This window comes from Cervus elaphus, chromosome 27, assembly GCF_910594005.1.
Source record: "Cervus elaphus chromosome 27, mCerEla1.1, whole genome shotgun sequence".
NCBI lineage: Eukaryota > Metazoa > Chordata > Mammalia > Artiodactyla > Cervidae > Cervus > Cervus elaphus.
This window is the reverse complement of record NC_057841.1, coordinates 27397515-27412986: the sequence shown is the minus strand read 5'-3', so window position 1 is coordinate 27412986 and position 15472 is coordinate 27397515. Positions and strand designations below refer to the sequence as shown.

Genomic DNA, 15472 nt, shown 5'->3' with positions numbered 1-15472 from the left:
GAGCGCGGCGAGTGTGCGGCCGCGTCGCCATTCCCCGTGACGTCAGAGTGTATTGTTGTGAGCGGGGCCGAGCGGAGCATCCCCGGAGCTGTCACCGCGGCGGCGGCGCAGTGCAAGCCCCGCACGAGCGAGCCCGGCCGGCGCCGCCCCCGCCCCCGGCCCCGGCTCCGGCCCGGCCCCGGCCGCGCCGCCGCCGCCGCCCCCGCCCCCGGCCCGCCCGTCGCGCGCCGCCGCCGCCGCCCGCGCGCCCCCACCCAGCCCACCCCACCCCCTCGCTCCATCCCTCCCACCCGCCGCCCGCGCGCCTCCCCCCGCGGAGCGAGTGCGGGTCACCGGGTCACTGGGTCATTGTCTCGGCGCCCGAACCCCGAGCACCCCGTGGAATCCCCCACGTCATCAGCAGAACCATCAATGAGATGCAAACATGAAAGACAAGAGGAAGAAGAAGGACCGCACCTGGGCCGAGGCTGCCCGCCTGGTACGTACCGCCCCCCGCCCGCCGCCCCGCGCCGGCCCGCGCCGGCGGAGACGGCCGCTTCCAGCCCGAGCCGCCGCCAGCTCGCCGGGCTCCCGCTCTTTGTTATTCTGCGGGAGTGGGCTCGCCCGGGGGCCCCAGTGTGTGTGTGTGAGTGTGTGTGTGTGTATGTGTGCGTGCGCGCGCGGAGGGGCACAGCGATTATCTCGGGGAGCCCGGCGCCCGCCGCGCCCGGGACCGCCCGGGACACTTCTCCGGGTACTTCGCTCTCGGGGCTCGGCCGTGCCTCCTCCGCCGGGGAATTTCCGAGCGCTCGGCCGCGCTCCGCTGCGCTCTGCCGCTCCGGAGACCTTTGTGTGGCAATTACCACTCCCTCCCGGCCCCTCCACCCCCCGGAATTCCGTCGATAACTCTCCGTGCACGGTCTGTGTGGGTTTCGACGTTTGTGAGTGCATACATTTCACACGTGCATGCCCGGCGTGTGTCCGACCCGGACTTGTGGGGCGTGTTGCATGTGGGCTCCGTCGTGGCGCCTCTGTGTGCCGTGTCGTGTGCATTATGTATGCACACTGATACGTGCAGGTTTCGTGTGGCTCAAGTTCGCTGGTGTTTGTAGGTATTGTGCTCAGCCCGATGTTTGTGTGTACATTCCGTGCACGTGTGTGCCATTTGTGAGTGTGTGTGTCCGGGTGTGTGTGTCTGTTCCGTGAAGTTGAGTCAGTGTCATTTGTAGTGGGGGGTTATTAAGAGTGTACAGCTAGGTGTGTTTCGCTGCTGGCTTCCTGGGCGGTGTTACTTCGCTGCTTTTCCTTTTCTTTAACCTTTCGGAGCTTACGTTTTAATCAGCGAAAGAATGTCTCTATAGAAATGCTGGTTGGCAGAGGGGCGTCGGCGTCTTTGGTTTGATGTCTGTGTACGTGTGGGTTTCTCTATTTTTTTTTCTTCATCTTCTTTTAACGGACAGCTGTAAACGGTTTTTTGTCTTTTTTTTAAAGGATATTTCTGTACAGCGTGTCTCACGGGAATGTAAGGCATTACATTTGAAGCTTAGCCTTTCAGGCTTTCGGTTGCATAAATTAAATATTTATTCACCAACTTAGTATCTGTTATAAATTGACCAAAAGAAAGCAGACTGCATGCAGCGGGGGTGGGGGTGGGGGTGCGCGGAGCTGAAAACCCCAGGATATGTTACTGGGTTGACTTTGTAAAGATTGTTTTACTATAACTGTGTTCTGTTTTGTTTTGTTTTTTAAGCTTTTGAGTAACTACATCATGTTCAAGGAGAACATTTGTCAAAAGTAATTATCTGAGTTTGGTTGAAGGGCCTTGCTGGTTTGTTTCTGGATTCTGGCAAAGGGTTTTGGATAATTGGCCCTATTGCCCTGCGCAGAAGTGACAGAAGTCCTTCTTAATTGCAGTCTAGTTATTGGTAGCTGAAGTGGCCGGGCCCCTTTATTCATTTTTAGTTTGTAATAGTGTATGCTATGATTTCACTCTTTATCTGCGGTCCTGTTAATCGCTAAATCACTCAGTCTCCGTGGATGAATGGGCAGGTAATAGTCATTCTCTAATGAACTGCATCTGGGGGAGTGAACTTATTTGTAAGGAATATGTGAAAAGTAAGCAGTGTTAAGTAAATGCCAGATTGATGTTATCACTGGATTTTTGCTAGAGGAGAGTAGATTATTTATTGTTTGCTCAGCCATTAATTCAGGATTGTGTGGGGAGTGTGCACCGCTTCTGAAAATGCATTATTCCACTTCCTTGGAGTGGCAGTCAAGTATTATTATAGAGCTTCAGTGTATGTATTTTAAACAAGTGAACAATGAGTTGATTTATAAATATTTTAAAATAATGGTTCATGAATTAGCTATATCTGCCTGCAGAGAATTCTTAATAAATAACAGTATTCTGATGGAATTTAAAGCTCACCATTTGTATTCAATCAGTATATGTTGCTATTCTTGAAAGTACTACACTTTATTTGATTTAATTGTCTTGTAGTCATAAATCTCAAAATAGGTTTCAGAGTTACATGTTTTTTGTTAAAAGTTTCATTTTCCTCTTGCAAAGTTCATTGATGGGAAAAGACACACTAGGAGTCATCAACACAAAAGAATTAATGATAGACCAGATGTCTCTGTTTTAACCAGACATATTGAACTAGTAGTTATGGTAATTTTTCAATTTGGTTCAAGTTATTTTTCCCCTGGTAGTTGTACAAATGTGTATGTATTCAAAATGTGACAGTTGAAATAAAATACTGAATAAAGTAGCAAATAATTGTTACTGTAAATATCTTTTTCAGAAATTTGCCATTTATAATAGTGACTTATGATCATTCTTAACTTATTTGGTAAAAAAGAAGAAATGATTCCATTTGGGTAATAGTGACAGTTTTTCATATTTTCTTTATAGTTATGTGAATGCATATAGACAAACTCTCTTCCAAACTTGCATGAAAAATATTTTTACTCTTTGAAAGTGGTAGTATTATACTCAATGAAAAAGAAATGCCTTTTTTTGTGTGTGCATTTCTGTGATAGAAGTCCTATTTTATATTTCACACTGCCACTGCTGATTTTGCTGTGGTGGTGGTGAAGAATTTTTAGCCTTTTCTCCATCAAATGTTAAACCAGATGTCTGATTTTAAAACTAAAGACTAAAGATCGATAGAAAATATGCAGCTCAGTATGTGTTTCTTGCAATATATGAACTAAAGAGAAAGTATCCAAATTAACATTAAGAATAATCTTTGAAAATATGCCATGTATACTTTTATATATCGACATACATATGTGTGTATATCTATATATATGTGTGTATATATATATGTACATATATACATCCTACTGGTGTGTATGTATGTGTGTTTGCATGTGATTATCTTGAACGAAAGGATATCAGGGCAGAGGAAATGCAAAATAGATTTTTTGAACTGAGACCAAAAGCTTATATTGAAGTGTAACTTGGTATTCATTTTTAAGAAAAATGTATATGGAAGAGCAGTTCTTTCCAGAGTAACTGAGAACTTCCCTTCGACAACAAAATTTTGGTTTTCTTTCTTTGTAAGAAAAGTATCCAGCATCCAAATCTGTAAACTGAGTGGCAGCTCCAGGGATTTTGTTTTAGATGGAGATGTAGCTATCAAGCTTCACCAATTTTCTCATAGAAGTATGTCCTGTTTGGATGTGGTGGGCTTGTTTATCTTAGGAAAGAAGGACTGGTGGCATAATTCCCCTGTATTTTCAGGAATGTGGTGATTATTAACAGGCTGCCATTTAAAAATAGTAATATGACATCTTTGCCCCCCCCCCCTTTTTTTTTTCTTTCTGCCCTGCATCAATTGCAGAAATTTCAGCCTTCAGCCTCTCCCCCTCCCCCTCGGCCTTCTGCAGTTGTGGTTGTTACTTAGCGCAGGGCCATTTAATATGGAGTCTGCTCCCAAACCAGATGCATTTTCATCTGTTTTATCTGCTCGTCTAAGGTTGTAGAGTCTCAGAGGATCCCACAATCACATGGAAGTGTCTTCTGTCTTAATATTTGTAGCCCACAATAAGAATAAAAATCAAAACCATAACTCATGTCGAGCTGGGGCTTTGACTTTAATCCTTTTGACTTTTATCTCAAGTCTTCACTCTGTTACTATAAATACAGTTTAAACCATTGTGAAAGGATCTTCATGCTTCTTTGTAAAAAATGGGGATTTGACAGGACTTTGTTTTACTGCACTAAGGGGTTTCTTTGTTACTGGCTTAACACAGAACATACTGTTATTTATATATTTAGTCTAGGTTAATTCTTTCTTTTTTTTTTTGACATGCAAAAATGTTGTTGCTTTGAGAAGTGCTTTTTGATAGTTTCATCAGTTTGTTCTGTAGGGAATGCTGCTGTTAAGATAATGGTTCAATGTATTAATTTGTTCCCTGAGTTTCCTTCTGTTTGTTTTGTTCCTTACAATCTTTGTTCAGTCTCACTGGCACCTGAAAATAAATCTTAACAATCTTCAATAGCTTTGTGCTTGGTAACATGGCTGATTTATTTGCTTGTGGTTTAGATACATTCACACAGATAATGAATATCAGTGGGTTTTTTGGGGGGGATGGGTGGGGTTCAAGGTGACCTTTGGAAAAAAATTTTAATGGCAGATTTGCCTCATTGTTGGGAAAAAAGCAGGCACATACTCCTTTATGCCTTAGCAGAGTTACTGAAGGTTTTAAGTAAATTGAACTTTTGTAAATCATGCTGTATTAAAAATTAAGTAGGGGTTTATTAATTAAAGGAAATCTGTGTGAATCTTTTGCACAGTGAAGATTCTTTTGCATAATGCATTATATTCTAAATAAACTGTTAGGGTTTTTATCAAATAAAACTGAATGGTAATGGTCGCTGTTAAACCAGAAAAGAATTCATAATTGTTCATTTACAGATTGCCTTGCCTTTTGTTTTTGTATTTTAGAAATAAATGTAATTTTTCAGGGGTGATGAACATAGGGTAGAGCAGAGCGCGTTGGTCTTGCTTTTGGCATTTTCTCACTATGTTAGTGGTACTTGGATTTTAGGTTAGGACCAGGCCTTTGTAACAGCGGAGAACATTTTGGCTTGTGGTTCGGGGTAAGCCCCAAAGGTGCGCATGAGCGTAACTGTGACAGTGCTCACCGGTTTAAGAGGCTGGCTGATGTGTTTGGCAAATGGAATTTTATTTTCAATAGCTTACATTTCAGTCGGCTTGCTTCAGCTGTTTTCTGTGATTCACACATAGCATCATTTCTTTATGTCTATATCATCATCTTTCTTTCAGATATGGAACCTAAATTTTCATTTTGCAATTTCAAAGATGGAAAAGAGTTAGCAAGCTCTGTGCCTCTCTAAAAAAAAAAAAAAAGGAGTTTCAAGTTGGGGGGGAAAATGTGTTTGAAATAATGAGGGATGTGAACTTGGGGCAGTGTATAGGTTGTTAATTTTTTATTTCCTGCTGACATGAAAGAGAATTTTAAGAATTCTTTCTCAAGTTTTTTTCTCTTTGACAAATTCTTTGGTCGCAGATGAGCATATGGTAGCTTTTAGACTTGTAGATTTATACCTGTAAAGGAATTTCACCACAGAACAACAAACTGATACAGTAATTAAATTTAATTTTTAATAATGTAATCATTTAACATGTCACTGAAATGCATTGGAAATGTGAAGTTTGGTCCCTGAATGTTCTGAGGACTCCTACATAGCATATGGGTCAAATGCCAGGGGCGATACAAACTTATATTCTGAAGGCGTGTAGAGTTCAGTGGGGGAGATGAGCGAACCTGGAGGGTGACTGATCAGACAGACACCATCCATGGGCATCACATGGATGATCAAGAGGTGCTGGTTTATAGATTTACAGAAGGGAGAAGTTGACTGAAGAAGGCTTACTGGATTAAGTGAAGCTTGATTTGTCCTTGGAATATGAGTAAGATTAAACAGGTGATGATAGAAACTTTCTAGGAACAGAGAACTATATGGACAAAGGTATGGTGTCAGGTGAGAGGAAGTATTCAGGGGACAATGAACAGGCCAGTCTAGAAATCTCAGACTTGCGGGGAACTTGCACTGCAGTAAAGTTGAAAATTAGATTGTGACTCAATTGGAGAGGGGTTCAAAAAGTCATTTTAAAATAGTTGGATATTGTAAATTGTAGCATGGGGCTGATGGGGTAGTGGGGTAGTAGAAACACAGAGTATACATACATACTCCCAAATTACTATTCCTTATAGAGAGGGAACTCCGTCACTTGGAGAATCTAAAACCAAAATTGATGTTAGAAATATTTTATTAAAAAAAAAACACAACTTTGTTCTGTGACATAGTCTTCCAAATGAGGAAAAGTAAACATTAGTAAGTACTATACATTGCATTTGTAGAAAACGTATGCAGAGCACTCATTTGCCGAATATACTCCCTTGAGATCCATAGATAGCAGGGGTTTGCTCAGTAACTCATTCTCCTAGTGTGTGGTTTAATGATGAGTCCAGTATCTTCACCTTGTTTTTTAAGGAGCAGGGCTGGCATAAGTCCTTTGAAATATTCTGTGCTGTCTGATATTTTAAAAGTAATACAAGCATTTTAACTAATGTAAATTTAACTGATTTGTAGCGTGGAGGCATAGGGAGGATGCAAGCCTCCATCAGACTTACTGACCACCTTTCAGATTGCCTGTCTTTCATTTCTCTCTCTCTCCCCCCTTTTTTAAGCATCAAAACTTTGCATGGCGGTTTCTGCTGATGTTGTTAATTCATAATTTAAAATACACTCTCCCCCACCCCTGAGGTCCTCTGGAGCAGATCCTGGCTCCTTCCTGGTGGGACTGGGAGGGGGGGGCATCTTATAGAAGGACTTTCTGCTATTTGCCAGCACTGAGAGCCTTGATTGTTCTGCCTTTGTCCCGGCACAGTTGGTAGCTGTGGAAATCTAGCCCTGACTGAAACTTTCCCTGAAGAGCCCTTGGGGAACAAATAGAAACATTATATGATTAGCCACATTGTTTTCATTATTAAACAAATCTACATAAAAGGGTAGCAATTAACAGCTTTATCTGCCTGAACTTAGACACCTATCTCTTCTCTTCCCTCCCTAGTCCCACTTGAAACGGTAACAATTAACTGTTGCTGGTTTTAATGTCAGCAACTGACAACGCCAAATTGGGAATAGGCACTTCTCCTGGTTGATTGACATGTAGCCCTCTGACACATTCTTATGTAGTTTTAGGGCAAATTCATGCCCTGAGGTTAGAGCCAAAGGGCTTGTCAGAACACTGACTTTAATGGCTGCAATATACAACTTAAATGACGTCTAAGACCTTAGCTTCGGTGGAACTTTTAGAACCTGAGAAATTTTCCAAGGCAGTGGAATTTATACTTAATGGACAAACTTAGAACTTGTAAGATTTTTGTCTAAGTATATAGATGTATAATTGACTTTATGATAACAGTTGTTTATTATCGGTTTGTTTGTAGCATACATTAGTCCATGAAAAACTTAATGATTTTTAAAATAATTCCAAAATTGATTTTTTGGGGGCAAATGTTCTAATTTTTTTTTACTAATCCAACAGTTGATTTCTGAGTGTATGATTTATGACTTAACAAAGGGAATGGGAGGGACCTCTTCATCTTATTCAGAGGACAGATGGCATTTTCAGGATTTTGTTAACTTTCATGTAGTGAAACCTGTTTTAATGAATTCAAGAAATTAGAAATTGAGATTGGGTCTTTGGGCTTGTTTTTCAGCTTAGTCATGAAGAAGACATGATATATAATGAAGCTGTTGGTTTTTCTTATTTTTTTTTTTTTAATTTCCAGAATAAATGACTACACATGTAATTTGTGCATGTATAGAAACCTTGTTGACACGACTGCAGAACTAAGTCCGTGTCTGGACCATCAGGACTCTGTATGCCCCACCAACACCCTCCCCTTCCTCCCCCTCCTTACCATGCACACACAACAGACAATCATTATTTGAAAAATTGTTTATAAGAAAATCTCCTTCCTTTACAACATGTGTTGTCATATCTTCAAAATCTCACGATCAGAAATTGTCATTCCTGAATTCCCTGTTTAGTCTATTTTGGTCCTCTTACTCTCTTTTGAGTCAGTTCTGGAAATTCAATTAAACATTCTGAATTAAACTCTTTGGATATTTTACTTGTTTTCTTCGCATCACTATTGCTCTTTCCTGCTTGCTGTAGGGTCTCATCTCTGTTTCCCTCTTCATGTTGCTATATCTCAGAATTATGTCTCCCTCCTCCTCTTTATTCTCAGTTTTCTCCTCTCTGAGCAGTCTCACCCACTTCAGTGGCAGGTATCCCATGACAAGAACTCTAGCCTTGATTTTTTCTTTAAATTTGGATTTATACTAATGATTTTTATTGTTTATCTCCTTGCACTATGTATATTCCAAATGAAATTCATACAGTTCAGTTAAATATTCATTGGCAACCTCCCACAAATATGCACAACAGGAAAGGGTATCATTCCTGTCTGGAGGGCACTTACCTGTATGAGCATAAATAATATCTGTGAAGGGTGGAAATTCTAATTATAGCTCACATTTAACTCCTCCTCTTTTCATTCTCTGTTTTACGGAGTGCTGACCTTCCAACTAATTCTGAACCTAATTTTCCAAATTTTTACTTTGTGAAGCTGTATTAAATTTCTAGAACAGATTTGATCTTAATCATTCCTCTACTTATAGATTTGTGATTACCTTTAAGTTAAAGTTCAGCAGGTCATGGGAAACTCATTTTAACTTTAGAAATCCTTTTTTAAAAGTTATATATGAGTGTTTTCCCTAATAGTATCAAGAATTTAACATGTTTTATCCATTATACATCACACCAACCTTCCCATCATGTAGTAATTTCTGCCTCCTTACATTTATTTTAAATTCTTTTAAAACACAGCAGTTATTTTTAATATGACATAAATTAATAACATATTTTATTAACTTCCATGCTCAACTTTATTTCTTATATTGCATTCACTCTAAATTGCCTCCTTTAACAGCTTTTTAAAAAAATCAATTGAGGGTCTCTGGGTTCAGGGGCTTTGCATTTCTGAAATGTTTTTGTTTTGTCCACCCCTTAAAAACTTGATTAATAAGCTTTTGTGTTTTATGGTAGTTATGAAGACTCATATGAAGTTATAAGAATTAATAAAAAGTGAACCAGTGGCCAGTCCTTCCTAATCATCCATACGCTCTCCCCCAATCCTCTCTGTTCTCATAATTTTAATCTTAATGTAGTCAAGATTGGGTGTCCAAAAAAAAAAAGATTAGGTGTACAAAAGTGATCAACATTGGCCTTTAGGAAGTATTATCCATCAAATGTGTGGATTATAATTCAAAAAGATTTTTATTCTCACAAAGTTCAGCTCATCTTCCATTAGAAAATAAATGGAAAAACTTGATAGGAAAAAATTAAGATATTCTATGTTGCTCTCACCTTTGACTGATAATTTAACTAGTTATAAAAGTCTAGTTGACAGTTGCTTTATCCTTAGTACCTTGGAGATGTTTCTTCATTATGTTCTTGAATCAGTGGTTGTAATGTCTTGTCTGTGGTGAGTTTCACTGTTACTTTTTAAAGAAGTAATATGCTTTTTGTATCTAGAGTTTTTACGTGTTCTCTTTATCCTTGAGGTTATGAAGTTTTAATGCTTTGTCTTAAATGTTTGTCTTTCTGTTGTTATGCTTGATATTTAGAGTTTACTTTTTAGCCTGTGTTTAGTTGCTCAGTTGTGTCTGACTCTTTGTGATCTTGTGGACTGTTGCCAGCCAGGCTCCTCTGTCCATGGCATTTGCCAGGCAAGAATAGTGGAAATGGTTGCCATTTCCTTTCCATACTTTTCTTAAATAGTAAACTTTTTATACTTTTTAAACTTTTAAACTTTTTATACTTTAAAATTTTAATCATGTTTTGGTATAGAACTTATATTGTCTTGTGTCCCCAGCAGGCCATGAATTCTTTGAAGTCTTCTAAGTGTTCCCACAGCATCTAATAGTTTAGTTTATGGGTTAGCAGTGATTTAAATACAGTGTGGAAAGGACTTCCCTAATATGGAACAGGATACAGCAGTGAATATGCTGGCTTGGCTGGTCAGAATTGTGGATTGCAAGCAACAGAAACCACTTCTTGCTAACTTAAGTATAGAAAATGAGATTTTTTTGGAGGCCATTAAGTAGTTTATATGGTCATCAGGAAGGATCTTTAAAAAAAAGAAGGCTGGAAAAATCAGCAGAGATCAATAGAGGATGAGCAGCAGAAATACACACAGTCATGCTGCAAGAACAGTCTACTTGGACTGTGGCTGTGGGCACCGCTAACACAGTAATGGTCACCTCTGTGACTTAGTGCTGACATTGGACACTGCTGTTGCTCCCAGCATATCATATGAATGTATTATAGTCGACTCTGTCTTTGCATCCAAGGCTCAAGAGTCAAATTCACAGGCTGCTGCTGCTGCTAAGTCTCTTCAGTCGTGTCTGACTCTGTGTGATCGCATAGACGGCAGCCCACCAGGCTCTGCCGTCCCTGGGATTCTCCAGGCAAATTCACAGGCAGATGCATCTAATTGTCAGACTCTAGTTCCCAAGTCTATACCTTAGTTGCTGAAAGCTGATGAGAAGGTGTATATGGCCTCTTCACCACTGTAGTGGAAGCATCTATGTTTATATATTCATAGTGGCAGTAAAGCAACTGAAGATTAAAACTGAATGTCCCACCTCTTTCCACCTCCTGCTCTCAGCAATTCTGCTCCCCATTTTTCTTCTCTCTGTGAAAGCCATCATCCTCTCTGTAGTTCCTCAAACCAGAAACCTTCTTGTCATCATTAATGCCTTTATGTATTTTTTTTTTCTTTTTATCCAATAATCACTGAGTTATGCCACTTTTATTTCCTTTTCTTCAAATTTTCAAATCTTTGTCTTTACATGTTACACATGTCCATTTCCACTGTAATTTATCTTGACTCAGGCAGTGTATGGGTTTGGGAAAGAATATAGATTAATGACAGGCCTAAAAGTCAGGCAGATTTATGTTTGAGGCTCATTTCTGCCACTTACTATGTGTTTGACCTTGGGCAAATTATTTAACATCTCTCAATTTTAGTTCAATTGTCTATTAAAGGGAATAATGGCATTACAGAGTGGTTGGAATATTTAAATAAGATAACGTGCATAAGGTACTTAAGTACAGTGTCTGACATTAGAAGGTGCCAGTTAATGTTAGTGCCTGGAAGTTCCCATCTTCTCATTAAGTTGATACAACAACCTTGTAAGTGGTTTTACTGACTCCAGACTTGCTTCCACTCAGACTCATTCTCCTTATTACATTCACAGCTGCTTCTTTAAAGGTAGAACTGGTTCATGTTATCCCCTTGAGCCTGACTAAGTTGCTATAGGAAACAGATGGCATGATCTTATAATGGGTGATTAAAGAAAGTTAGGGCACAATAAAAGAAAAGAACAAGAGATAGACAAATCAGGGATATTACCTATCACCAGCAGAAGGATGTTACTAGCCTTAGACTTGAAGGGCCACGGAGACCAGAGAGTGGTTACTACAGAGATGTGGGCTCTGATTATAGAAGGATCAGAAGTAAAACATAGCCAGTGCCATCCCTCACCCCTGTAAGGTGGAGAAGCATGCTCATTGTCATTCTGACTCCACTCTCCTTCCATCTTCTGATCTCAGTTGGTACATCCTAAGGCTGAATCCATGTATAAGTCAGAAGACAGAGGACTTCCATTGAGAAAATTCATGGCTGTCAGCCTACTGGGTCATGAAGCTGAGTCAGTTCAGTTCAGTTGCTCAGTTGTGTCCGACTCTTTGCAACCCCATGAATCGCAGCACGCCAGGCCTCCCTGTCCATCACCAACTCCTGGAGTTTACTAAAACTCATGTCCATTGAGTCGGTGATGCCATCCAGCGAACTCATCCTCTGTTGTCCCCTTCTCCTGCCGCCAATCCCTCCCAGCATCAAGGTCTTTTCCAATGAGTCAACTCTTTGCATGAGGTGGCCAAAGTATTGGACTTTCAGCTTCAGCATCAGTCCTTCCAGTGAACACCCAGGACTGATCTGCTTTAGGATGGACTGGTTGGATCTCCTTGCAGTCCAAGGGACTCTCAAGAGTCTTCTCCAACACCACAGTTCAAAAGCATCAATTCTTTGGCGCCCAGCTTTCTTCACAGTTCAGCTCTCACATCCATACATGACCACTGGAAAAACCACAGCCTTGACTAGACAGACCTTTGTTGGCAAAGTAATGTCTCTGCTTTTTAATATGCTGTCTAGGTTGGTCATAACTTTCCTTCCAAGGAGTAAGCATCTTTTAATTTTATGGCTGCAATCACCATCTGCAGTGATTTTGGAGTCCAAAAAAATAAAGTCTGACACTGTTTCCACTGTTTCCCCATCTATTTTCCATGAAATGATGGGACCAGATGCCATGATCTTAGTTTTCTGAATGTTGAGCTTTAAGCCAACTTTTTCACTCTTCTCTTTCACTTTCATCAAGAAGCTTTTTAGTTCCTCTTCACTTTCTGCCATAAGGGTGGTGTCGTCTGCATATCTGAGGTTATTGATATTTCTCCCGGCAATCTTGATTCCAGCTTGTGCTTCCTCCAGTCCAGCATTTCTCATGATGTACTCTGCATATAAGTTAAATAAGCAGGGTGACAATATACAGCCTTGACGTACTCCTTTCCCAATTTGGAACCAGTCTGTTGTTCCATGTCCAGTTCTAACTGTTGCCTCCTGACCTGCATACAGGTTTCTCAAGAGGCAGGTCAGGTGGTCTGGTATTCCCATCTCTTTCAGAATTTTCCACAGCTTATTGTGATCCACACAGTCGAAGGCTTTGGCATAGTCAACAAAGCAGAAATAGATGTTTTTCTGGAACTCACTTGCTTTTTTGATGATCCAGCAGATGTTGGCAATTTGATATCTGGTTCCTCTGCCTTTTGTAAAACCAGCTTGAACATCTGGAAGTTCACAGTCACGTATTGCTAAAGCCTGGCTTAGAGAATTTTGAGCATTACTTTACTAGCGTGTGAGATGAGTGCAATTGTGCGGTAGTTTAGGCATTCTTTGGCATTGCCCTTCTTTGGGATTGGAATGAAAACTGACCTTTTCCATCCTGTGGCCACTACTGAGTTTTCCAAATTTGCTGGCATATTGAGTGCAGCACTTTCACAGCATCATCTTTCAGGATTTGAAATAGCTTAACTGGAATTCCATCACCTCCACTATGTTTTACTTTGTGATTCTTCCTAAGGCCCACTTGACTTCACATTCCAGGATTTCTGGCTCTAGGTGAGTGATCACACCATTGTGATTATCTGGCTTGTGAAGATAGAGAAGGGTAAAAAGTGAATCTGGAGCTGCTAATGGGGAATGCAGAAAACATCTCTTTTTCAAATACCTTGCAGTTGCTTCCCATGATTCTAAGAGCATCATGCCCCTTGTTTCAGGGTCCTTTAGGTTTGTCCTTTGCATACATCTCCAGTTTCATTGCTTGATTCTCTTACCACTGGCATTTTAAACACCTTAATATAAAAGTACTGTTAGATCTTTGAACTTATCATACGGCCCCATATTTTGTCTCAACTTTGTACATGTTCCTTCTCTTTGTGAATCTTCCCTCCCTCCCCTTCTATTCCTTTTCATCTGGTAAATTCTTAACATTTCCTTCAGATTTCAGCCTCCTTTAAGAAGTTTTTGTATGTCCCCAAAGCACTTCATAGTTGGGAAGGTTATTATAATTACTTGTTTACTTTCTTGTTTATAATTGTTTCCTGAGTACCTGATGTACTATATCAGGTTAAGAGGGTGCTGATTATAGTTGGGTGAAGTGAATGAGTCATAGATTTTTCAGAGGAGCTCTTATAGCTAACTTTTTTTTTAAGTTTTCAGAAGATCTGTAGAACTATAAAACTTATGTCTTATTTATTTCCATTTCATTGCTGAATTGTCATTGTACAGCCTAGAGAAGGGATCTGATTTTCTGAGACTCAGTTGGACAACTGATAGGTTTTGAAAAATCTTTGTGTACTGTCAATTCACTAGCCCCCTTTATTATTTTGGGATAATTTGTTGAAGTTAATGGCAATGAAAAAATATTCAGTTCTTGCCATTAATATGTTAGGTATCCTGTGAATACAATAAAATGTGGAACCCGACCTTTGGGAAATTAACATTAAAAAAAAACCCAAAAACCCTTGGAGCCCAAGAGATACTTTTCTGTAAATTTTAAGTTGAAACGTGTAGTAGAAATTCAGTAACATAAAAGTAATCTTTTATGTTTGATTTTACTAAGATACAATGATGTGTCTTACTTTATAAAGGCTTTCTGTGACTTACAAACCAAGAGAAGAATTGTACAGTATATTTATTACAACACAGATTGGAAACATTTACAAAGTAAATAATCTCCTTTATACATGTAAGTAAAACATTTATAAGGAATTCCCTAGTGGTTCATGTAGTAACCTGGTAGAAAATTCATCTGCCAATGCGGGACACATGGGTTTGTTCCCTGGGTCAGCAAGATCCCCTAGAGAAGGAAACAGAAACCCACGTCAGTATTTTTGCATGAGTAATCCCATGGACAGAGAAGCCTGGCGGGCTACAGTTCATGGGGTTGCGAAGAGTTGGATATGACTTAGTGACTGAGCATGCATGCAAAATATTTACAACTTGATGTCACAGTTTCCTTTTGAGAGTATAGAAATCTGATACAATGATGGAACAGTCTTTGTGTATCAGATATCATAAAATATTACTATTACTAAAGTAACTAATAATTAAAATCACTATTGCTAAAGTAATGACTAAAAATGGCTAATAAGAGTTTTTTTAATGATGCTTATTGGGTACTTACATGCCTGATAGCACACTAACTGATTATATACATTGTATTGTTTAATCCTAAGTGCAAACCTGCAGCGTAGTCCATCTTCTTTAAATGAAGAAACTGAGATTTAGAGTGTCAGTTTAATTTCTCTCGGTTGCAAGTGAAATACATTTAGAGAAAACTAGTTTAAGCAGCAAGTCCCACTTAACTGAGAAATCCAAGGGTGGAAGTCAGTCAGTTGTAAGTGGGTGTAGAGATATAGAGACTGCCATCAAAATATTTGCTTTCTCTCCATCTTTTATCTTTGTTTTTTTCTTGGCTTAATACTGCAGCCGGTATCTGATAGAAGTCTTGGTCAAGATAAGATGCTCATTGGCACCCCAGACCTGCATCCTCCAAGCATAAAAAGAACCACTTTCCCTCCTTTCTCCTCCTCTTTATTATTGTTGTTATTTTAAATGCCCTCTCAGGGTAGTCTTTATTTTGTCCTACTTGACTGTTGACTCATCTCTCACCAACAGCAGTGGCCAGGATCAGGTAGCATGATGGATTACCATGCAGCAATGACTTGGAGCAGAAGAAAATTATGCAGAAGCACCAATAAAA

General features: G+C 39.8%; 1 protein-coding gene across 10 annotated transcripts in view; it reads left to right on the top strand.

The window, feature by feature from the left end:
- Nucleotides 1–287: 287 nt before the first annotated feature.
- Nucleotides 288–15472, top strand: part of ASXL3 (ASXL transcriptional regulator 3) — a 189979-nt gene continuing 174794 nt past the window's right edge. For 2 of the 10 annotated variants that reach the window (XM_043889021.1, XM_043889020.1), the window contains exon 1: nucleotides 288–478. In XM_043889021.1, the coding sequence (XP_043744956.1) occupies nucleotides 425–478 (54 nt within the window). In that variant the 5' untranslated portion in view covers nucleotides 288–424. Of the gene's footprint in view, nucleotides 479–604; nucleotides 1092–15472 lie in introns of those variants that run through there. The other 8 variants (XM_043889019.1, XM_043889018.1, XM_043889032.1 and 5 more) reach the window with 6 other exon arrangements.